The 26,532-nt window shown below is 39.4% G+C and overlaps 1 protein-coding gene and 1 long non-coding RNA gene across 2 annotated transcripts; one reads left to right on the forward strand and one right to left on the reverse strand.

The window, feature by feature from the left end:
• Positions 14,404-16,187, forward strand: LOC109843992. The gene is made up of 2 exons (XR_002247852.1): positions 14,404-14,988; positions 15,855-16,187. It is a non-coding gene; the product is annotated as an uncharacterized LOC109843992 (long non-coding RNA).
• Positions 17,966-24,791, reverse strand: LOC109843993. The gene is made up of 5 exons (XM_020413000.1): positions 23,789-24,791; positions 19,834-19,891; positions 19,634-19,717; positions 19,408-19,549; positions 17,966-18,511 (listed from the first exon to the last, which is right to left on the reverse strand). The coding sequence occupies exons 1-5, from the start codon at positions 24,291-24,293 to the stop codon at positions 18,104-18,106; spliced, it is 1,197 nt and encodes a 398-aa protein (XP_020268589.1). The 5' UTR covers positions 24,294-24,791; the 3' UTR covers positions 17,966-18,103.

The raw sequence follows: 26,532 nt of genomic DNA on the forward strand, positions 1-26,532 counted from the left end.
ATATATATATATATATATATATATAGAGAGAGAGAGAGAGAGAGAGAGAGAGAGAGAGAGAGAGAGATTTCAAAACCTTTATTTTACTGATGATCCTCTCCAAATGAAATCACACCCTAAGAGTTCCATCAGATCCCCCATATAAAGGGGTGATCTTCTATTTATGGTATAGATTATCTCACTCTTACAAGGATGATTTTGATAGGATCCCTACTATCATATGTTGAGCGCTGCGGAAACCAAACAATCAAACCAACGTGCTACGAAAAATCAAATCAAACGAACGTCGAGAGAAGACCAAACGAACCAAATCAATATCACAAATACAAACAACCAATTTTAACATGGTTCGGCAAGTTGCCTACGTCCACGGGGCAAGAAGGGGATAGGGTTTTTCACTAATAGAGAAGAAGAGTACAAACTAAGATTACAAATCACTCAAACTCATCAATTAATCTTACCAATAAATCTCTAATTCTATCCAAACAAAACCCTAACCAATAGCTCAGAAAATACCTCTTTTCTGTGCTCCAAATATCCCTAATTTTCTTCTACATTTGCCCTCTGTATCAACGAAGCCCTCTTTTACCCAAAAGTCGGCTCCTAGCACTTACACGCAGCTGTTAGCCCTTATGTTTTGATGATATTTTATAACCATCATTATCGGTACTAATTGCTTGTTAAGTGACAATATAGTTAATATATACATATCAAGCATGTTAGTACCATATATGGAGGATTGGATGGAATATGCGCTATAACGATGATATCCAAAGGAGGAGGATGCATAGTGATGAAGCAACGTTCATTCAAGAATACTAAATACAATAAGAAGCTTCATCCAACTCAAGTTATATCAAGACTTAAAGAATTGTATTCTACGTGAGGATATTAGCCAGTTTTTATTTTCTCGCTAGTGCTAAAATGTAGGCAAATAGTTTAGATTTAAATTAAAGCTATTGGGATATCACACACATGTTTTCATACTTATAGTCTTGAGCGTTTTCACAAAAATACTATTTTTCACAAGTATGAGGACCTATTAGCAAAATTCCTTTTTCAAACAATTTGTTTTTAATGTCAAAAAGATTTTATAGAGTTTCACAAAATTTTGGAAGTCAATTAAATATTTTACAGAATTTTTAAGAGAGTCAAAACCAGGTTTTTTTTAATGTATCAGTTTGCGGTCGACCGCCACGATCGACCGCGCCTGAGTTCATTTGTCAGTGGACAGCAGAGACTTTCACGGTCAACCGCCGCGGTTAACCGTGAGCTCGAGATTTCCTACGATCGATCGCCGCGGTCGACCGCAGAAGTCTCTAGACTTTTTCATAGTTTCTGAACTGTTTGGCGGTCGACCGCGAAAATAGCACGGTCAACCACCGCTTAATTCAAACGGTCTTCTGGTACAATTATCAACGTCGATTGTACACAATCTCAACGCCGATTGTTTCCAGGTTTTGGGGGATTAGGGTATGGGTTTCAAACAGCTGTTTCTCCTCTATTTAAACTCATACACTCCTTCTTCCTCTTTGTCCCAAGCTTTTGAAAAACCAGAGACTTTGTTTACTGAGAGCCAAAATTTTCAAAACCTGTTTTTTGTGTTTTCTCAAGTTTACATCCCAGCTTCAGTTTAATTTTTCTCTTTGCCATAGGGACTTGTAAAAAGAGAGATTTTACACTATTGCTACTGTTTGAGAGCTTGATCTTGTGAAGATCAATTGTGTGGGAGTGTGATCTAGTGGAGATCAATTGTGTAGTTGTGAGATCGTGAGGAGATCGTTGTGTAGAAGAAGTTTCAGCTTCCAAATCGGGTTGTGTAGTGGATTTCTCCTCGAGAGTGGGGAGCTGGGACATAGGTTAGCAGACCAAACCTCGTTAACACATCGCGCGTCACAAGGATAACGATTCCTTACTCTATTTCTATTTCTACTGTTGTTCATTTTGTAGTTTGTTGCTTGTCTCAATTTTTATTACACTTTTTAGCCTTAAGACCCTAATCACCCCCCCTCTAGGGTCCAACAATTGGTATCAGAGCTTGGTCTCTATATTAGTTTTTGGTTTAATTACCTTAAAGAAAAGATCTTATGGAGGCTTCAATGAATGTGCATATGTTAGAGGGACAATCCACCACTAGACCACCAATTTTCACCGGTAGTAATTTTGCTTATTAGAAGGCTAGGATGAGGATTTACCTTCGTTGCATTGATCTTGACATCCTGAAACTCATAGAGAAGAAATATGTAGAAAAGCCCATAGTCGGGACTATGACCGATGGAGAAAGGCACCAAGCCAATCTCAATGCCAAGGATATGAATGCCTTAATTTACGGTCTTTCCCCCAACGAGTATAATAGCGTTTCTATGTGTGCAACCGCATACGAAATATGGGTGAAATTGTGTATTACACATGAAGGAACCCCACAAATTAAGGAATCCAAGATTAGTGGGCTTATGCATGAATATGAGTTATTTAAGATGCTTCCAAATGAATCCATTGATGCTATGTTTTCTCGCTTTACTAACATAATCAATGAATTGCATGGTCTTGACAAGAAATTAACTATCCAAGAGACGAACTACAAGATCCTCCGTTCATTGACTCCTATATAGGAACCCAAAGCTACGGCCATAGAGGAAGCTCATGATCTCACCACTCTAGCCCTCGATGGCCTCATCGGCAAGCTTAAGGTTCATGAGAAAAAGCTCAAGGGAAAGGAGAAGGAGGAAGTACCCCCACGAGAAGTTGAGGAGCCATCACCAAAGATGAAGACCGTTGCTCTCAAAGGAGCTAGTGACCACTCCTCATCATCGTCGTCGGAGAGTGAAGTTGATTTTTCTAGAGAAGTGGCTCACCTCTCTAGAAGAATTTCGAGACTCATAAAAATAAACAAGAAGTTTAACCCCTGATCTAACAACAAATTTTCTTCACGTGTAGGAAAATGTTTTGAGTGTAATGAATCGGGCTATATCGCTAAGGATTGCCCTAAGCTCAAGGAGAAATATATGAAGTACAAGAAGAAGAAGACTATGTATGCCAGATGGGAGGAATCCGAACCAAGTGATTCGGATAGTAACGAAGAAGGAGCTAAACTTACTCTTCATGATCCTAACATTTTCTTCATGGCCCTTGAACAAGAGGTAATATCCGATACCGAGAGTGAATGCTTTTACATTCAATGTGATCTAGCTACGGCTGTAGGCGTGTAAAAATACCTATAGGTTCCTACACACGGCTCAAGACGAAATGCAGACGATAAGCGTCATCATTCAAGTCAGAAAATGATTATCCGACCCCATGGAAGCTAACGAATATACGAAGTGAATCATTGGAGTGTACAAGTCAACGGAATGACGAAATGCGCAATACAAGTCCGGAGAAGTCAGAAAGTGTCAAACACCTCAAAGTACCCCGCACAAAGGATTGGCATTTAGACCATGTTATAATTTGTATCTGAGGAAACTCAAAAGATAAAAGTTGTAGGTATCTTCGTCAGCTTTACAACGCATCTTGAACCAGCTCAATCCAAGGTCGGACGAGAGACTTAAGACCAAAATACCGAAGATACCACAACATGACCCGCGCTACAGTAACCACGGGTCACCAAAGAGTGACCCATGCTACAGTAACCACGGGTCACCGAAGAGTGACCTGCTACAGTAATCCGACCCAATCCGCTGCAGTGATTCCAACCCGCTACAGTAATCCGACCAGCGCTATAGTGATCTGACCGCACAAAGAAGTGAAGTTTTGACTATGCTGTGATTTGAATCTGAAAAATATAAAAACATAAAACTTGTAGATCTCTTCGTCAGCTTTCCAACGCATCTTGAATCATCTTAATCGGAGGTCGTACGAAAGAGTTAAGGTCAAAATACCAAAGATATCTCAAACTGACCCGCGCAGCGACGGGTCGGATCAGTCCGACCCACGTGGCGGCGGGTCGGATTAGTCCGACCCGCGCGGCGGCAGGTCGGATCCATCCGCCCCGCGCTCACGCGGGTCACATCAGTCCGTCTCGCGCCCAGAACTATCTGTAACCTCCAAAACGCGTTTTTAGGCTGTTTCGATCAGTTTCTTCTGTTCCAGAGGTTCATAACTGCCTAGATATCATCCCCAAACGTGGTTAATCAGTTATTAACTGAAGATAAGACCGAATCACTCATTCTCATCCACAAACCCGCATCTGGAGCCCTATAAATATAAGCCTAGGGCTTCCTTTCAGCGGGGCGGAGTTATTATCAAGAGGACGAGGTACTGCCGGATTGAGGAGTACGAATTTCATTGTGGTATTCATTACAACTTTAGTCGTTACAATAAAAATAAGAAGGAGAGTTCGAGAGATCCGACGCCCGTTTCCCCTATTTCCTTGAGATTAGGTTTGGTCTTAATCTCGAGAAGAGTCCTGATTTCGCTTGGTCGATTTCAGCGCTTCAAATCAAACATTCCCTCAGTGAAGGCGAAGCTCTGCCTAATTTTTCAGCAACCGGATCTAATCAATGGTGGTCCATAGATAAACTCCAGCACAGGTAAAGATCCCACGCAAGCAGAAGACCGATAAATGATCTCCCTGCGTTTGTTTTAACGAGAGTTGTAATTTTTGTTTTCTTGTATAAGAGTCTTATAAAAAGACTATCTTTTTCTTATTTTTATTGTAACGACTAAAGTTGTAATGAATACCACAATGAATACATCGACTTTCGACGCAAACAACGGCTTTAGAAGAATTGAACATTGAATTTAAAAGAATGTCAAAGGAATTTTCTTCTTTTAAAAAGTTGCATGCTTCTTGTGATGTCAAACTAGAACAACTAAAAACCTCTCTTGCACTAAAAGATGAATTGCTAGGAGATCTCGATTTTGAGAATAAGCAATTAAGATCCAAAATTGAAAGACTAGAAATTGAGAGTGGTGGGATTAGACCTACTCATGCTTATGTTAATCATCATCACCATGGTAGAAATAGATTTCATATATATCATGCTCAAACACACAAGAGAAATTTTGTGTGCACATATTGTATGAAACATGGACACATTTCTACTCATTGTAGGATCAAGGATAATCATGAAGTTTATGGCATGACATGGGTACCCAAAGGTACCAAGCTTACTAACCACCAAGGACCCAATATTTGGGTACCTAAAGTTACTACACCTTCATCTCTTGTAGGGAACATCACGATAACGACGTAGAGAGATGTGGTATCTTGATAGTGGTTGCTCACATCATATAACGGGCAACAAAGAGCTATTTACAATCCTATTAAGGATTGAAGGAGGTAGCGTCTCCTTCGGTGGTGGAGAGAAAGGTAAAATCATTGGTATTGGGTGTATTGGTAAGACACCCTCTCCCGTTATAGAAAATGCTTATTTGGTTAATGGCTTGAATCATAATCTTCTTAGCATTAGCTAATTAAGTGATAAAGGTTTTGATATTTACTTTAAACCGGACAAATGCATTATTAGTATGAATGGAAAAATTATTTTTATTGCTAATCGAAAATCTAATGTATACATTTTTGAGATGAATGAATTAGTGAATCAAGATGTGAAATGCCTTGCGGCAATTGATGAAAATCCTTGGATTTAGCATAAGAGGCTTGGACATGCAAACATGGAATTGATCTCAAAATTGTCCAAGAGAAATCTTGTTAAAGAGTTACCAAATTTGTATTTCATCAAAGATACCATATGCGAAGATTGTGCTAAAGGTAAACAAACTAAGTCTACATTCAAATCCATCAATGATGTATCAACTTCTAAACCTTTGCAATTACTTCATCTTGATTTATTTGGTCCTATGCGTGTTACCTCTCTTGGAGGTAAACATTATGTTTTTGTTATCATTGATGGTTTTTCTCGTTTTACATGGACCATTTTTCTTACAAGCAAAGATGAATGTTTTGATAAATTTTTAAATCATGTTAAAAGAATTGAAAATGAAAAAGATTTGAAAGTTGTTAAAATTAGAAGTGATCATGGTGATGAATTTCAAAATATTTCTTTTTATGATTTTTGTGCTCATCGTGGTATAACTCGTGTTTTTCGTTCCTAGAACACCACAACAAAATGGTGTTGTTGAACAGAAAAATCAAACTATACAAGAGATGGCACGAACTATGTTAAACTCCTTTGATTTGCCTAAATATTTTTGGATGGAAGCCGTCAATACGGTTTGCCATGTTTTAAATCGTGTTTTGATTAGACCAAAGCTTAAGAAAACTCCTTATGAACTATTTTATGGAAAAACTCCTTTTATTGGTTATTTTCGTATCTTTGGTTGTAAATGTTTTATTTTAAACACAAAAGATCACCATGATAAATTTGATTCCAAAATTGATGTTGGCATTTGTTTAGGGTATGCTCCTCGAAGTAAGACTTATAGGGTCTTCAACAAATGAACTCTTGTTGTTGAAGAATCTATAAACGTTACTTTTGATGTGACTAATATTGGTTCATAAGTTATTTTACCTAGGAAAGATGATGATGATGTTGAGGGAGGATTTGAACTTATGCAACCTATAAATACACCCTCAATAGAAGCACAAAAAGATGTGAAAAGCACCAACACTCATGTACAAGAAGAACTCCCCAAAGCATGGAAATTCGCATCAAATCATCCAAAGAAGCAAATTATTGGGAGTCCTTTATAAGGGGTTGTTACTCGCTCAAAGGCTTTGAGTGAGTGTGGTAATGTTGCATTTCTATCTCAACTAGAACCTAAGAAAGTTAATGATGCTTTAAATGATGAATTTTGGGTTTTAGCTATGCATGATGAACTAAATAATTTTCGAAGAAATGATGTTTGGAAATTAGTTCCTAGACCTAACAATGCTAGTGTTATTGGTACTAAATGGGTTTTTAAAAATAAGCTTGATGAACATGGCATTGTTACTAGAAATAAAGCTCGTTTGGTTGCCCAAGGATACAATCAAGAGGAGGACATAGACTATGACGAAACCTTTGTACCGGTTGCAAGGTTGGAATCTATTAGGATGTTTTTGACATTTGCTAGCTTTAAAGATTTAAAATTATTTCAAATGGATGTTAAAAGTACCTTTTTAAATGGTTTTATAGAAGAATAAGTATATGTTGAGCAACCCCCCGGTTTTATAGATCATGTTTTTCCTAATCATGTTTACCAGGTTCAAAAAACTTTATATGGGTTGAAACAAGCTCCTAGAGCTTGGTATGCTCGCCTCTCTAGTTTTCTTCTTGAAAATGGCTTTTCTAAAGAAAAAACTGATAACTCTTTTTGTGAAAAAAAATGAAAAATGATTTTATTTTAGTGCAAATATATGTTGATGATATCATTTTCGGTGCTACTAATGAATCTTTTTGCAAGGATTTTTCTAAGGTTATGAAAAATCATTTTGAGATGAGCATGATGGGAGAGCTCATATTCTTTCTCGGGCTCCAAGTTAAGTAAACTAAGGATGGGATATTCATTTCTCAAAGCAAATATGCTAGAGAATTGGTGAAAAAATTCAATTTGGAGAACTCTAAGCATGCACCAACTCCCATGAGTACAAGTGTCAAGCTTGATGCGGATGATAGTGGTGAGGATGTTGACCAAAAACTATACCGATGTATGATAGGTAGTCTTCTTTATCTCACCGCTAGTAGACCCGATACCATGTTTAGTGTGTGTGCATGTGCACGTTTTCAAGCTTCTCCTAAAGCATCTCACTTGATTGTCGTTAAGAGAATTATTAAATATGTGCATGGAACTATTGCTCTTGGTTTATTTTATCCAAAAGCACCTCTTTTGATTTATATGGTTTTTGTGATGCCGACTTTGCCGGATGTAAGGTAGACCACAAGAGTACGAGTGGAACATGCCAATTCTTGGGCAATTCTCTTATTTCTTGGGCTTCCAATAAACAAAATTGTGTTGTATTATCCACTACGGAAGCGGAATACATTGCCGCCGGCTTATGTTGTGCCCAAGTTTTGTGGATGAAACAAAGCTTAGTTGATTATGATTTGATTTTTTAAAATATAAAAATCTTTTGTGATAACACTAGTGCTATCAATATTTCAAAAAATTCAATTTTGCACTCTAGAACCAAGCATATTGATGTGCGCCATTATTTCTTACGCGATCATGTAGAGAGACAAGATGTATCCCTTGTGTTTGTTGACACAAAATCTTAATTAGCGGATATATTTACCAAGCCTCTTGGTGAAGATGATTTTTGTCGCATAAGAAATGGTTTGGACTTATGCACTATGTAACAGTTCTATTTGCTTACTTGTTTAGTTGTATCTCACATGCATTTTTGTTTATTTTTTTACTCCATTTTGATGATGATAAAGGGGGAGAGAAATCTCCTCATTTGTGCACATAGTAAGAGGGAGCTCATAGATAGGGGGAGCTACTATCTATAAGCTATATTTATTTTTCTCTTATATAATGGTTGGTTATCATCATCAAAAAGGGGGAGATTGTTAGCCCTTATGTTTTGATGATGTTTTACAACCACCATTATCGGTACTAATTGCTTGTTAAGTGACAATGTAGTTAATATATACATATCAAGCATGTTAGTGCCATATATGGAGGATTGGATGGAATATTGCTACAACGATGATATCCAAAGGAGGAGGAGGCATAGTGATGAAGCAATGTTCATTCAAGAACACTAAATGCAATAAAAAGCTTCATCCAACTCAAGCTATATCAAGACTCAAAGAATTGTATTCTACGTAAGAATATTAGCCAGTTTTTATTTTCTCTCTAGTGCTAAAATGTAGGCAAATAGTTTAGATTTAAATTGAAGCTATTGGGATATCACACACACATTTTCATACTTATAGTCTTGAGCATTTTCACAAAAATATTATTTTTCACAAGTATGAGGACCTATTAGCAAAATTCCTTTTCCAAACAATTTATTTTTAATGTCAAAAAGATTTTATAGAGTTTCACAAATTTTTGGAAGTCAATTAAATATTTTACAGGATTTTTAAGAGAGTCAAAACCAGGTTTTTTTGAATGTATCAGTTTGCGGTCGACCGCCACGGTCGACTGCGCCTGAGTTCATTCGTCAGTGGGCAGCAGAAACTTTCACGGTCGACCGCCGTGGTCGACCGTGAGCTCGAGATTTCCCACGGTCGACCGCAGAAGTTTCTAGACTTTTTCTCAGTTTCTAAACTATCTCGCGGTCGACCACGAAAATAGCATGGTCGATCGCCGCTTAATTAAAACGGTCTTCTGGTACAATTATCAGCGCCGATTGTTTCCAGGTTTTAGGGATTAGGGTATGGGTTTCAAACAGTTGTTTCTCCTCTATTTAAAAAAATTCATACACTCCTTCTTCCTCTTTGTCCCAAGCTTTTGAAAAACCAAAGACTTTGTTTACTAAGAGCCAAAATTTTCAAAACCTGTTTTCTGTGTTTTCTCAAGTTCACATCCCAGCTTCAGTTTAATCTTTCTCTTTGCCGTAGGGACTTGTAAAGAGAGAGCTTTTACACTATTGCTACTGTTTGAGAGCTTGATCTTGTGAAGATCAATTATGTGGGAGTGTGATCTAGTGGAGATCAACTGTGTAGTTGTGAGATCGTGAGGAGATCGTTGTGTAGAAGAAGTTTCGGCTTCCAAATCGGGTTGTGTAGTGGATTTCTCCTCGAGAGTGGGGAGCGGGGACATATATCAGCGGACCGAACCTCGTTAATACATCGCGCGTCATAAGGATAACGATTCCTTACTCTATGTCTATTTCTATTGTTGTTCATTTTGTAGTTTGTTGCTTGTCTTAATTTTTATTACACTTTTTAGCCTTAAGACCCTAATCACCCCCTTCTAGGGTCTAACAGCAGCCCCTCTTTGCATAGAAGTCCCTGACTTGCACTGCTCCTTGTACAGTCGTCTGCCTTTTCTTTTTCTTTCATTCCCTCACTTCGCACACAGAGCCCAAGAAACTCACGTCGTTATTTATAGCTCTTCACATGAATCGGGTGGGATTTCTTTTGCCTGCTAATCACACGCAAAGAACAAATCCCAATCAAAGATCCGCTGGACATTTTCCTTCCTTAGCCTCCCATACGTTTTGTGGTCCCCACACCGAAAACAAATCTCTTCACGAGCTAAAGGAAGCAAGCAATCGGGTGTGGCCCCCACTCAATTAGAAAACGCGTCTTTGAATAATTTGTTCATCTCCGAAGTTCCCACCTCCGAAGTTCCCACCTCTGAAGCTCCTAGCTGGCAATCACGTGGGTGTGGATGTGGCCCCACGTTCACAATTCTCCACCTCGGTGAAGTTTTCACAAAACTGAGCCGACACCAACCAAACCAAAAGTCTCACTTGTTGCGTCCAGTATGAAGTGAAACAATTCACGACAACAGATTCAATCCATAATAAGTCGAGAACCCAAATGAGAATGCGAACACTCTCCAAATATCGGTATCAACTCACCAAATCGGCTGCATCATAAAGACTGCCTACGTATCCTCTTGTCCAAGGAATCAAGCCTCACGTAGTTCACCCAAATGGTCGTGAACAACCTCAATCTAATAGAAGAGTTCGCAACTTTTCTCCAATATCATCAAGTCTGCGGCTGATAGCACCTCCAATGGCCTCAAACACCTCCACCTGAGGTAAACCAATGGTCATATCCAAACTGTATCTATCAGCTGCACTCAAAACGATCAACCTATCATCTACATCCGAAACAACATGATTCCTAATCTGTGTCACATCAGCTGGAATCCCAAATAATGCAGTATGATCTGGAGTTTCCACCCAACGTGGAGTAGCATCACTCTCCACCCGCTGCGATGTTCCAAAGATCTGATCATCACTCTCCACCTGCCAAGAGTCAAACATGACATATCTACTCAGAATAAAGTCAGAAACCAATACTTGATAATCAAACATGCCTCCGACTCCCAAATATGCTATCGGATCAAATCTTACATCCACGATGTGACCAAATATTGGGTAGCCAAACATCCGACGTAACCCAAAATCTGAAGCAGCTCCACCAAATCCCATATCTCTATATGTAGCAGTCGGTAACCTATACATAAGATGGCCCAAACATGTTGTAGCCCGCACACCAATGTCAATACTCGACATTAAACGTCGATCCTCCTCCAGCAAGGAACAACTTTCAAAATCTGCCATCTCGCCTCGTCGTCTCAAAGTTTCCACATCAATAAAGTGTCTCCTATTGTCGTGAGCTCGGCACAAATGCAAGAAAGAACCCCTACCATAATCAGAACGTCGGGTTACCTTTCTACCAACACACTTCCTCCATCTGTTACGAGCTTCTAGGACTTCACACCAACGGGACTTGGTTGCAACCCACCAATGCCTAGAGCAATCCCTAACTGTAAAAATCACATACCTATTACCTCCCAATGATGCTCCCTTGGAAGGCCCCCGAATACCTGAATGAACATCCCTCAAAAGATCCCTCGAATGATGGATAGAAGTGCCAAACTCCACATCGGTCTTCTTGCTCATACCAATGGGTTCACAGGACTTCAAACTACAGGTCAAAGCACTCCTCAACAACCTATACATGGCATCACCAATCAAACAACCCAGCATCAAATAACGTCACAGTCTAGTCGAATCTGATAAAGTCGTCAGCTCCCTATCAATCGTCGTGCTTCCGAACAAATAATACAAATTGCTCCTTCTGACGCCCTTCATCATAATCATGGACCCCAATATGACCTTCAAGCGTGCATCCACCAAGGTCACCCTATAGCCTACTATCTTCAAAGCTCCAAGTAAAATGATGTTCATCTTCAATTGCGGAATAAACCTCACATCATCCAATTCTCACATCATCCCATCACTCATCCTAATCCGAAACAGTACCAATACCACCAATAGAGCATGCATGTCCATTACAAATGAGCACAACATCCTCTATTTCTAACTTCTGAAAGCTGGAGAACCAATCCCTCCTAGGACAAACATGATAAGAAGCACCCAAATTCAACATCCACTCCGTAAAGTCGGCATCACAAACTGATGGTAGTGCGGATAACGAATAGCCTGAAGAATCCGAATCTGAATTGTTGCTACTAGTCTTGACAACATTCACCTCTGAAGCTTGTACAATTTTTTTCTTATTCTTCTCGGCTCGATCTAACTTTGGGCATTCAGATTTCCAATATTCATCCTCTTTATAAAAAGCATACTGATTCCTACGAATCCTACGATGTGCACCTCTAGACTGTGACCTCCTTCTTCGGTTTGAACCACGGCCTTGAACTACTCATGCATCTCCCGATGCCTTCTCGGAGGACTCATCAATACTCTTCCTCAACTCATAATTCACCAACGCTGAGGTCACCTCCTTATAACTAACAGTAGTTCTTCCATTAATCATAGTGAGAACAAAGGTACCATAATCATCCTCAGGCAACAAACACAAAAGTAGTATCGCATTGTCTTCATCCTCAACCATGATATCCACATTGGCCATGTCTGAAAGTAGCTTCGTAAAGTTGTTAACATGCTCCCTGATGGAAACTCCCCTCTTCATCTTGAACTGGTAAAACATTTTCTTCAAGTTAAGCCGATTCTCAATGCTCTTAATAAAATACTTTCATTGAGTGTTTCCCACATCTTCTTCGCCGACGTCTCATTCATCAAATCATAAATAAGATCTGGCATCAAGCATGATCGAATAACCCCATACGCCCTACTATTCATCTTCTTCCAAACATTTTCTTCCATATCAGCAGGTTTCTCTTGCAACTCAAGAGTCTCTTCTAAGTTTTGAGCGTCCAACGCATCCATCACCTGACACCTCCACAAACCGAAATTGATCTTGCCATCAAACTTCGGAACATCGATCTTCATGTTATTGATGCTCAAACTATGTATCGTCTTCGTAAGAGACGATCCTGATGTGCTTATTTCACCCATGTTGTAGATCTAACTCTTCAAATAAGAATCCAATAGCGAATCCTTCGAACAATCTCCCAAGTCCAACCCGGAGCTCTGATACCACTTATTGTGCAATCACACAATCTAAACCCTCACACAATCTCTTAAACCTCTCACAAAAGGACAGCAGCCAAAACCCAAAGAACAGCCGCCAAAACCCAAAGGACAACAGCCAAACTTTCTTCTGCGTTTGCCCTCTGCAGCAATGAAGCCCTCTTTTACCCAAAAGTCGGCTCCTAGCACTTGCACACAGCCCCTCTTTACACAGAAGTCCCTGCCTTGCATTGCTCCTTGTACAACCACCTGCCTTTTCTTTTTCTTTCGTCCCCTCACTTCGCACACAGAGCCCTAGAAACTCACGTCGTTATTTATAGCTCTTCACATGAATCGGGTGGGCTTTCTTTTGCCTGCTAATCACGCGCAAAGAACAAATCTCAATCAAAGATCCGCTGGACATTTCCCTTCCCTAGCCTCCCATACGTTTTGTGGTCCCCATGCCAAAAACAAATCTCTTCACGAGCTAAAGGAAGCAAGCAATCGGGTGTGGCCCCCACTCAATCAGAAAACGCGTCTTTGAATAATTTGTTCACCTCCGAAGTTCCCACCTCAGAAGCTCCCAGCTGGCAATCAAGTGGGTGTGGATGTGGCCCCACGTTCACATCCTATTTATAACTGACAGTTGAAAGCAAACCGTATACCTCTAGAATTGTTTCCAAAAACAAAGTCCCCTAAATATCCTCATTAAAGGTCCTAAAACAATTGAAAATGGAAACAAAAATTGGATATAATGATTGATAGGTTAGGATCCAAGACATCTTAACACTACTATTATACATATATCTAGTTTAAAAGAGAAATAAATAACATAAAGGATCATACAATGTTATTCAATGTACGTCCGAATATTTGTTATTTCATTATTTCTCATGTTTGAATAAACGAGTTCCGAAAGCCAAACTAATATACATACACAAACACATGCATACATAGGAAGCAATTTCTTTTTGCCAAGTTGTAATGTACGGCTGGCAAAGAAAACATTTATTTTACTCCTTTCTTAAAATTATACTTACGATAAAGTTAGCGTCAAACTCTCATTCTGACATCCTGATTATAGTAGGAAAACAAACTGTAGGAAAATAGGGTTAAAATAATACAACCGATACTCTCCTCTCCTCTTTTTTTTATGTTTTAAATATCATGCTCCTTTTCTATAGTAATAACTACGGTATGCTCTCATGCTAGTTCTATGCTACGAGATAGAGAAGTGTTATACTCAATATAAATAAATAAAAATTGCAAAAAAAAAGAAAATTTCTTGATTCACTTTTCCCCCCTAAACTAAGGGCTACCACTTTTTCTAAGTACAACGTACAAACTTACCTATCCTTGAGAGGACAATAATGTAACTGCTGACTAATTAGGTCAGACCTCGTTCAGATAAGTCTATAAATAGCTCTCTCCCGTAAATTCCCTCAGCTGGCGATTCCTGTACTCCAAAGAGCCGCCGCCCTCTGCTCTTCTTCCTCTTTTTTTTAATCAGATCTATCAATTCAAGGTGTGTGATTTCCACCCCTCTCCTCTCTCTCTCTCTCTCTCTCTCTCTCTCTCTCTGCGTGTGTGTGCGCACGCGCAGCGCTTGTTGGAATAAGAAACTTCCATTAATAGGATCCAATGAATATGACGGAAGGAGGTGCTCTCAAGAGCAAAGTGGAGATGGATCTCGTGAGCCCCAAAGTTAAGATGAAGATGGAAGTGTTGATTATTCCATCACTTCGCTGATGGGCATGGGGAGCTTCGGGAAATTATTAATTAGTTATTTTCAGCGATCGCTAAAGGATTCTTTGAGCTTTAGACGTGTACACCTGCTTTCGGGGTGTCCGTGTCTTAAGCGGAAGCCTTATTTTCATTTTATCCTCGTAGCCTTGTATGGCCATAAAAAAATAAAAATAAAAGAAAGAGGATTATGGTTCCATTTCTAGCTGTGTTTTTTTTTTGTACAGTTTCTCTGCGATGGAAACTGACCGATCTGACTTTTGGCCGATGACAGCAAAAAAGGAAGAAAAAAAAAGGTGCGTGTTCAATCTTTTTTCCTTTCCGCGATTCTGATTGTGCGATTTAAAGTCGTCGTAGTTTACTCTGGTCAGATGGAAGAAGCTCGCTAACTTAATCATATGTTTATGTCACTGCATTTGTTTGTCGAAACTAACTTGTTGATCCCGGCGCGGTACTCAAAAACATTTATTGTTTCATGTATTTCCTCCCAAGTGCTCCACAAATTTGTGGAGCTTCCTGGTGGACCTTACTGCCAACTAGGACTTAGGAGCCTCCTTGGGAGGCTGCTGCACTTGCTCTTAGGAAAGTAAGTACCTCCTGCGCGGCAAATTATAAAGCTAATTATTCTCGCGTGCGTACGTACATGCATCTGTCTGTCTTGGCAGGGATTAGTACAGAAATCTAAGGTACGTTGCAGGATAATAGTTCGAATCGGGTACTGTTAATTCTGATTTATTGGTATGTTAGTTTCCTGCAAACCTAGTATTATATTTGAGTATGAATACCGATCCCCCCCTGAATTAACTTGGCCATCAAGAAAGTTACGAAGACTGAAATCTGAGGCATTCATTGCATCGATAAGTCTTATCTTTCGACACGCAAGAAGCATGTTTGTCATGACTAACAAGGGAATAATTGTCTTACGGGAAGCTGTTAGAAACCGAGGCCTTTTTACCACGAGACGTAAAATTTATTGCCAAACCAAGGATCTAAATTCTCACTAATTTCTTTCGCTCGAAATCGATCTTCTGATACTTTCATGGCAAAAAATAAAAAGGATTTTTCTTATTGAACTGATATACCTTCATTAAATTTATTGTTGGAATAAATCTAGTCTGATTTCCGTTGCATCCTAATTCTTATCTTTGGTGATATTTTTCAGAAAATCTTAACATGACGGGGGTTGCGTGCTCCCTAAGACTACATAAAACTTGAGAGCAATCATCACCGTTCATGAAAGCGTGATCAAGCAAGCATTGACTGCTTCCTATTGTTATTAGATGGAAAGAAATAGTCGAGCAAATGACTAGCAGAAGGCAGTAGAACCTCGGAGCTGTAAGTCACCGGAGTATGCTCTCACCTTCATTCAGAGGCAAACATATTCACTTGTAGATTTTTCTGTTGTGATGTAAATTCCAAGTCAGTGGAGTTATTAAGTGTCTTTCAAGGCCTGCAACATTCAAATGCGTGCACATATATTCACCTGCGTTTTTTTGTTTGTGGTGTGAACTTTTGTACTTACAGTTAGTTTTGAGTGCCAATTCAAAATCCCCCAACTACGGCATTTCATTATCAAATATCCTTTCAGCTTTATACGCAGTATAAATCAAAATTCGGATGCTGCTTACAAAGTTCACAACGTGCAGCTTACAAACTCAAGAGAGGCACTAGAGGCACACTCTCCACCACACCTTCAACCATACCTCCCCTCATGCTACAGTGCACCGGGGCCCACTTGAGATTTAAATTCATGCTACAGTGCATCGGGACCCACTTGAGATTTAAAATTTAAATCTCAAGTGGGCCCCGGTGCACTGTAGCAGGAGGGGAGGTGTGGTTGAAGGTGTGGTGGAGAGTGTGCCTCTATCATTTCTCCAAACTCAATGCTCATTCTTGGTGCAAGAGAAGGGTAAATTTCCACAGAACCTCCCAAGAGATTTTGTCCATTTTGGGATGACCTTAAATTGTTCGAAAATGTCATTTTAACCCTCACAACTTTTGCATTTTTTGAATTACTTTCAGATAAGCACCAACTTTATGAGGGTTGTCTGAAGGCTAAAATACCAAATTGGTATATTTATACGAACGTTTTTGTCAGTTTAGTATTTTTAAAAACTCTGGCGACGACAAGACATTAAAGCTCGACATTTTTGTCAATAAGGCATTTTTCTCAAAACTCCGGCGAGAAATTTTGTTTTAAACCTCTTACCTCTCAAAATTATTAAATTTGTACCTTCCCTCTCCTCTTCCTCCTCCTCTCCCATTCCCCTCTCCCTCCAGCGCACCATCGTCCTCCTCTCCTCCGTCCCCATCTCCCTCCTCTAGGTCAACCTCGGCCCCCTCATCCCCTCCCTCTCCTCCTCCTTCTACTACTACTACTACTATCCTATTCAGATTTTTTTTGCACTTTAGATTTTTTTGCACCATTCCAGCTTGAATAGATAGCTCCGCTGCAGCTAATGCAGTGAGGGGTGTATATTCAAATGGCTTAACAACCACCGTGCACCCACAAGCCAAGGCAGGGCCGACCTCTTGGAGATAATACCTTAGTTAACGAACATAATCATCAGTAAGGACATAGTCTTAATTATGTGAATATTTAAGCAGCTCCATTAACTGTTTTAAATTTTAACTTTTCGTGTAATCATGGCCAAAGGAAAGTTCCACAGGGTAATTGCTGCAACCACTCCAACAGGCTGCACTAGAGATAAAAAAATAAGGAGGGGAATGAGGGGAATGGGAGAGGAGGAGGAGGAGAGGGAGGGGATGAGGGGGCCGAGGTTGATCCAGAGGAGGGAGATGGGGACGGAGGAGAGGAGTAGGACGATGGTACGCTGGAGGAAGAGGGGAATTGGAGAGGAGGAGGAGAAGAGGGAGGGTACAAATTTAATAATTTTGGGAGGTAAGGGGTTTAAAACAAAATTTCTAACCGAAGTTTTGAGAAAAATGCCTTATTAACAAAAAGGTCGAGCTTTAATGCCTTGTCGCCGGAGTTTTTAAAAATACCAAACTGACAAAAACATTCGTTTAAATATAACAATTTGGTATTTTAGCCATATACTGAAAGAGTTTCGAGGTTAAATGATATTTCCAAACTTGTACGGGGTCATCCGAAAATGAGCCATACTTCGGTTTGGTGAAATTTATCCGTAGAAGAGTTAACAACCTGCAGTTTACAAAGGTACTCTTCAAAGAGCAACATCACTGGAAACGGTTCAAACCAAATCTTAAGCTGCGGTCTAAATCTGAATTCACTGTAATGTGGAACCTCGGTCAAATGAAACATGATCAACTTTGTTAACAACGTAAAGGAAAATATACAAGCCAGGTTGCATAATTTTCATAAATCTTTATACAGAACCCATCACCACTACCTCAAACCAAAATTACATGAAAATCACCCCATCTCCGCTATGATGACGAGAAGCTCAGCCCATCCACAGATATTGACAACTCGAAATCAACATCCTCATCGTTTTTCTTTACCTCCTTGCAATCATTATTATTATTATTATCCTTGGTAGCACACACTTCGTCATTACTGCTTGCTGTTGCTGTGGCTGTGATTGCAGTAGCACACTCATCGAAGCGGTAGCAGGTGATGAGGTGGTCGTTGGTCAGACCCGCAACCTGCATAAAGGTATATATGACGGTGGGCCCCACACTGCGAAAACCCCTCTTTACTAAATCCTTGCTGATGACTTCGGCTTTGGGAGTTTTGACCGGTACTTGTCGAGGGTAGCGGAATCTGCTTGTAATTGGTTTGTGGTTCACAAAACCCCAGCAGTATTTATCAAATGATCCGAACTCCTCTATAATCTACAATGCACAGGACAAGAAATGATTCAAAGGTGACAATTAGATATGTTGTTTTGATGAATGGCAAAGAGAATCTCAGACATGAGAGTGCCTGTGGTCATCACTACAAATAAAAGCACATCCAGCTATGGAGACCTAACAACAGCTCAAAAGACGATCAAACTATCAATGGTGCTCTATTATATAATACTGACATCAGGTTCTCCAGCATCCACAAAGTTTTAAGACACTGACCAAAAAATGAAAACTTGTTCTCACTTAGCTGCTAATAAATATTTCTACTGTCAAGAGAATAAGGAACAAGGAAGAAAAAGGTAATAATCCAGAGTAAATATTTGTTAATCTGCACAAAAAAACTAAACAACAGACCAACTAAATGTCATGCTAATAGCATGACTCAAAACTCTTATTCAATCCACAGCAGGGAAACAGGGCCAGATCATGATGGAAGGAGTTAAGAGTTGAATATGAATAGAGGATGATAGGAACTTCTTATGGTCATCAGAATCAATAAAACTCTGTCAGCTGTAAAAAAAAATTCCCAATGCAAGATTTTACAAAAAATCAAAACTCTCGTTAGCATTCTATATTTTTCTCAAGTGATTCTATCTGAATGATTCAGGTTCAGTTTTGACCATGATAAATAATTGTGTCATTATGGGTTTGAGATGTTCATAATGTTGGGAGTATAAGCTACTGATTCATAAGGGATTAATCCAGAAGCTTATCGCATGTTAGATAAAAAAATAAAGTGATATACATTATCCCATTTCATAGAAGACCATGAGTCAATTTAAACCCTAAAGCAGGCTCACGCATAAGATTCAGCTTCAAGCAACATGCTTATGCATAAACAACTAAATCAATATCTTGAAAGATGGGAGAAGAGAACATACCTTTAGTATTTGGCGAGCATTCTCGATAATGGCACGTAATTTGGGCTCTGACAATAGGGAACTGGCGGTGCTTCCAGGGGCTATAATCTTCTTCTCGTTCAATTTAGAGACCGCCACCAGGTCAAAATCCACAAAAACCTCCCTGCAGAGAAATGTCAGACAAGGAAATAACAAAATAGTGCAAATTCTTATCTGAACAATGGTATTTTGCAGGCAGTAGAGGTACCTAAATATGTGCCTTTTACTGAGGATTGTCGGCCATGTAAGTTCAGCTAATGCGCCAGATAGTACGAGCAACTCAAACAGTTTCCTGTAAATTTTAAGGATATAAGAGACACTAAGAATATTTTTTCAAACATTACCATTGCCAACTATTTCATATATTTTGAATCAAGATGAGAACTATGAGAACTTGATATTGCATACCTGTCATCATGAACAGGCACACCCCATTCCTCATCATGGAAGGCAACATAACCTGGATCTGTAGGAACAAATTAAACAAGACTTTACACTTTCTCCTACCTTAAACTTCAAACTGAACAAAGTAGTTACCGTACAGCTGAGAATAGAACCAGAGAACTTAGCATTGACAAAATAAATGAACATAATACTTCATCCAATTTTGTTTAACCAGATCGATAAGACTAGTTTAAAACTTGAAGGTATATAACTAGTTGTTGACTTAAAACATCTCCAAAATGTCCAAGTTCCTAACCTATTAAACCAGAAAAGACAGGAGCGAAGGAAAGATGTAGATCATGCTTTTGAAGCATTACCAAGAGTGACAATGAAGGGATCTGAAATAAGTTCTTTAAGTTTGTCCGATTGAATGTTTTTCTCTCCTCGTGGTGTTGAGGAGGGATGAGGCAGAAGGCATTGAATAGTTTGAGGGTGGCAGGATCTGTTCGAGACAATGTGTAAGAAATGAAGATAAGAGTCAATATGAGACAAGGGCAAAAGGGATTGGTTTGGTTTACAATGTGTTTGGTAGATAAAACTTTTGTAGGACATAAAATCACTCTACATTAACATGTCAGTGGAAAAATCAGCAGTCAGTGGCAGGATGCTTTTGAACATAGCTGCAAGAAGAAAGCAAATAAAGGTACATGAGACTAGAGAAAAAGGAATTGATCTGCATTCTGACAAGTGTTTGATAGAGAATTTTTGTTAATCTCAAACTTCACCGTGCTGTCAATGGAAAATTTGGTCGTTGTACAAGATATCTATACAACAGACGGCATTATATCTGATTATTACATTACAGATACAAAATTTTAAATAATCATATACATGTATATTGGTATAGCAACGCTCTAATTGTATGTATGAATTTGGGTATACGTGTATGTATCTGCATCTAGAGAGGAGATTTAATGCATGCATGTGCGTGTTTGTGCGCGTGTGCGTACACACACGCACATATAGATATAACACACACACACAAACTCACACACACACATGCACACACATAGAGGCAGTGAGTTTAGATTAAATTTTAGGAACAAGTTTTAATACTTTAAGCAATTCACTGCTTAAAAACTTGTGCATCCACATTAATATTGATGATGAATTTTGCAAGTGCATTTCGTGATATGAAGGCACCTGCAGGAATGTAGGATAAGTATCAATCAGTCGAAAAAATGGCTAATATTCAGTTCTTCTTTAAGTATTCTGCTTCAAGTGTATACATACTTATCTTTACCAAAAGAAGACAAATTATAAATGCCAACAAATCAAATCAATTTGTGAACCCCATCAATCATGTCTTAAATCTACAATTTTTGAAGTTTCATTAAATAATAACCTTTTAGCAGCTCAAAATACGTATCCACCAAGCAGATAGAGCAACTTAGCATCTCATACATACCCCATGCGAGCATCAAGCTACTGAAGCATCAGCGCAAAGTGGTAGATTTGGTGATAACCACCATACTCTATATATTTACCAATTCACTGACCCAAAAACATTGGTCTTCGACATTCATTTGAGCAAAACAGCTACTTCTTGGCACAGAGGTCAATATATTTCAATACCAGATACCTTTTCACGTTGTCTTATATAGATAATGCAATGAGTACTAAATTTTTTAATGTCAAAAAAAAAATTCATGTAAGCAGTAGAACAACTGGATCACCTACTAGCAAGAAGGCATTTGCTTAGTGTCATTTTCAGACAGAGCTTGTAAAGAGGACTTCAACAATCAGTGTATCAAACCATGTATAATAGCTACATAGTAGTACAGAATATTATAGTTCATTAGCCTATGGATCATATTCATATCTTTTCTTTAACGGGGATACCGAATATAAAATTCATTGACATAAATAACACGAGAGGGAGTTCTATGCAAGCAGTGCAACATATACACACTGTGTTGAATAGAACACTTGGCTAAGAACAATTCATGTAGTACACTCCAAGTAGCCAAGCATAGTGATCTTCTTAGGAATCATGATCCGGAGAACTTGCTTTTACGAATAAGTATTTAGGACTCCATTTCCCTCAAATAGTTTTGAACAATAATATGATCCTTGTGTTAGCTTGCAGGCAAGATAAGCATTGCTTGGTACTAAATCTTCGGCTTATGCATAAATACATTCAAATAACTTGTTTCTTCGTGAAAATATTCATAACAACTAGAAGGATAGACAAAAAAACTAAATCTATTATCAATATATTTTACCTTCATACAAACATGTCTACCTAGTATTACTTAACATACCAGAAGAAAGGGTACAATATAGGGAGCCTATGTGTCAAACTTTTCAGTATGCAGGAGGTTAGACGAACAAATTGCCAGGTAAAGTAAACTAAAAAGGATATAGACTGTTCAAGAAAAATTGTATACCTGTCAATGGACTTTTTGATCCTCTTATCTTTAATAATTGGATTGTGGCACATGATCATTCCACCTCTAAAAACAAATGGCTAGGATCTTTCACCTATCGGTTCAAATAGCTAGGATCTTTCACCTATCGGTTCAAATAGCTAGGATCTTTCACCTATCAGTTATCTTTTTCAGAGGAACTCAATAGAATGGTGTTGATGGAATAGACCATTCTCCTCCAGCTCCAGAGTAACCCTTCACCAATACTGGAATGCAGCTTCTCCCTCTACTGATACTAGACATCTAGTGGTGTTTTCTTCACCACTACTGCATAGCAGCTTCTCACTCTCCTGATACTAGACATCTAGCAGTGTTTTCTTCTTCAGACTCCCAAGCAGTGAACCTGGATTGTTTCTTAGTTTTATCTTTGAGCTGACGATGGCTAAATGAGCAAACATTTTGTTGACTGAATATTATTTTGTTGATATTGTGGATTAACTGGTTGAATTCAGTTCACAAGGAAAATGCTTCTCTATAGCTTGTTTATGTTCTAGGTCTGCTGAACATATTTTTACACATAAGATCTTAGGTGATGTTTTCCCCTATTTGTCTTTTATTTGAACTAGTGCATGTACAAAGGATATAGAAAAATAAGGATGAGGTCCAAATAAGATATAGAAAGTGAATATCGAATTCACTCAAAACTTGGAAATGATAAATTTCATTACCATAGTCTCCTAGGAACATGATATTTGGCATTATGTGCGCAAGCAGTTTGTTTATCATCCTTTAATATTAATCCATTCTGAAGATGCATCAATCATTTAGTATTAGAACAATATTCACTTCTTAAAAAGATGAAGTAGTTCTTTTAAATAATCTTAGTTATCAATTTAGTTGCAGGTATCCTCTCCTCATCGATTATGACCTCCTACCATCAATGTCAAGGCAAAAATGTTACTTGAAACATATACTTAAGACTTCTGCAAATGCACACCAGCACTAACATAAGCTAATTTCTTATCTATCGTTTTTCCCCAACCACTGACCACAACAACTAACAATCAGAATCATGTGAAGTGGTAAACACTTTCAAAAATTATTGTGGCCAAATATTGCTCCAGCTCCATTTCCCCCTGAATAGAACCATCCACTGGGAAATAACAAGCACTGGAAAACCTCCACAGCACTATAACTCACTAACGGTAAGCACTTAAAAAGCTGGAAAGTTGAATCACTTCATTATATATCACACTTAGGGAGGGCAGATAGTTTTCAGGGGCTAGAGCAAGAGCCATTCAAATAATCAGACTGAAGAAGATAACAAACCCCAAAAAATAATCTGTCTCAAATTACGAAATCAGTGATACGACGCAAGTAACTACAAAACTAACTAAATACTTGCAAATCATATAGATTTTAAGACCCAGAGAACAATCATCATTTATCAATCCGAAAAGCCAGCTTCTGAAGAAACTATGTATTACTGATTCCACATCTCAAATGCATTGATCAAAAGCATGAAACTACTAGAACTAAACGAAACTTACCAGTATTGGGTGTGACCCAAGCACACCTCCTCTTCCCCTGCAAAAACTCAGGCGGAGCTTTCGCGTCTCCATCAGGAACTATCTTCTCCAGCTTCGATGCTATCTTCTCAGCCCTCGGAACTCCCTGCCTCCTTCGATTGGTAAAGCTTGGTCTCCCAATCCTTCCAGTAGAAGCCCGGCTACAGAACGAATCAGTCGAAGCATCCGAAGAGCAAGAAGCATTCAAAGACAAGTTTGAACGCAGCAGGAGCTCCTGCCTCCTCAACAATGAAGAGGGAGCACTTAGAGACGAAACGAGAGGGGGTGAATCGTGAACAGGGGATGATTCCTTCTTCTTCTCCTCTTTCTTCCCAGTCTCAGCTCTTTCAAGTTTTCTCAATGGCTTTGAAGCTGGTTTTCGAGTGATCGACGGCGATCTCGCCTTGTTTCCTGCCGGTCCGAGGACTGGCCTGGCCTCTGATTCTTCTTCTGCACTCATCGACCGAGTCCTTGTAGCTCCCGACATTGACAATGCTCAGGAACTTTTTCTTTTTTTCCCCCCTTTATCGTGAGATCTTGGCACCTGATCACGAAAATCTTCTGATCGCTCCCACTTTTTTTTAACTTGTTAGGGTCTAGTCAAGCTCTCACTTTCCCCGAAATTTTCAAGAAACCTCCAGCTTTAAAACCCTAGGAATTTTTTAGCTTCTGAAAACACCAAGAAACCCTAAAATTGGCTGCGACCCAGCTCAGCATTGTAGAAATCCAACTCTAAAACCTAACATCCCCATCCTTTTCAAAGATTGTATTAAAAATTTAAAAAAAAAACCCTACATTTGGTCTCTAATCCCATTCACTCGCCATAAAACCACACCAAAAACCCTAGAAATGACCTCGCCAAATTCAACGATCGAGATCAAGAAACCCTAAGTCAGTTGAAAACCTCGCCGATCCGAACCCTGGAGGCGGCGGATGGCGTCGACCTCCGGCGATGAGGAGAGAGAGGGGGGGGTGGGGGGGGGGGGAGTAAGTAGAATGAGAGAGAAAAAAAGTGGGACGGAGACGAGGTGAATTTAAACAGTGTAACCGGAGGATCACGGTTGGAGCAGGTAAAGGTACCGGCTGTATCGCGGTCCTGACAATTGGGTTTTCTTTGGGTTTTGTCGAACAAAATTCTATTAAATAATGGTTTATCTGGAATATAAAAAGTAATAATAAAACTACGGGCTAATTGGCTATATACCCCTAACATCTTCCATGATTGAATGTTAATCCCTTACAACTTCATAATTGTCAATACACCCATCAAACTAGGGGTGAGCATGGTTCGGTCCAAACCGAAAAAACCGACCGAACCGAACCGAAATTAGCGGTTCGGATTTAGCTTTAGGGCGGTTCGGGTCGGGTTGAAAATTTTTCAACGAGCCGAACGCGCCCGAACCGACCGAATAAGTATCCAATACCCCGTTAATCCTCAAATCCAACCCGTCACTCAAATATCATCTCCTCTAACAAACCTAAAATCCTAGCCGCCGCTTCCTCTCCTCAGTTCCTCTCACTCTCACTCCCTGTCGCGGCGCTCGTCGGCTCGGCACCTGCCTGTCCCCGCTGCTCAGGGCTCGCGCGCTTGGCACCTCAGAGACGCTTGCCGCTCGGCCTTCTGCCCTCGACGCTCGGCACTCCGCCGCTAGCCGTCAAGCAAACTCCTCAGTCCCTCTTCCTCAGTTCCAATCTCTCACTCTGACCGCCGCAGTGCCGCACTCCGCAGTCTTCAGATTCTGTTCTTGGATCAGATTTAAGTTTTTTGGGCTAATTTTGATGCTCTTTTTTGTGTAGATTTGCTGTCGACTTCGGAGTGGGGAGCGATGGAGACGGAGGAGCTTCTCGAAATCCAACCTCAAGAAATCAAGTTCACTTGTTATTTTAGTTGGAGGGGTAAAACTGGTATTTCGAGAACTTGATTTCATCATTTTACATCCTTCGGCTCAATGCTGGGCTTCGATGATCGATTTCATCATTCTAGAGCAGATGAAAACCTGGATGGGTCGGTAAGGATTCATGTAGTTCATTTTCCACATTCTTTTTAACAGTGTGATTCTTGAGTCATACACATTTTACACAGTTGCTATTGACATCTTTAAATTTAATTTCACGGTGTAGGATTTATCCAGAATATCATTTTGGAAAGTGCAGGTTGTATCTAGTTCAAGCATACAGAGTGTAAAGATCGTGAAATTGTGGCCAGAAAGTACGGATTATCTCATATAAGAATGTTAATCTCTATGCATAGTCGTATTTTGTAAATGATGGAGCTTTTGTTTTCCAGGTTAAGAGAACACACTCAAGGAGTTGACAACAACCCTCTTCTGATATTCCCAGAAGGAACCTGCGTAAACAATCAATACACCGTGATGTTCAAAAAGGTCACTATCTTATGTTCTTGCCTTGGTTAGTAAAATTAGATAGAAACTTTTAATTTTTTTGGCCGGAAACTTGCTTCAACATATGGATGTTCCCAATACCCTGTCTGCTCTTATCACAGACCACTAACCTGTTGGCGGTGTGACTATTGCAAGCTCACTTTTAGAACCGAACAAACCGCACCGAACCGAACCGAACCGACTTGTAACGGTTCGGTTCGGTTTTGAATTGTAGGCGGTTCGGTTCGGTTGTTCAAATTTTGATAAAAACCGAACCGAACCGACCGATGCTCACCCCTACATCAAACAACCATCAGAGATCCCAACTACGACTTCTTAGTATAT

This window comes from Asparagus officinalis, chromosome 5 (assembly GCF_001876935.1).
Source record: "Asparagus officinalis chromosome 5, Aspof.V1, whole genome shotgun sequence".
NCBI classification, from domain to species: Eukaryota; Viridiplantae; Streptophyta; class Magnoliopsida; order Asparagales; family Asparagaceae; genus Asparagus; species Asparagus officinalis.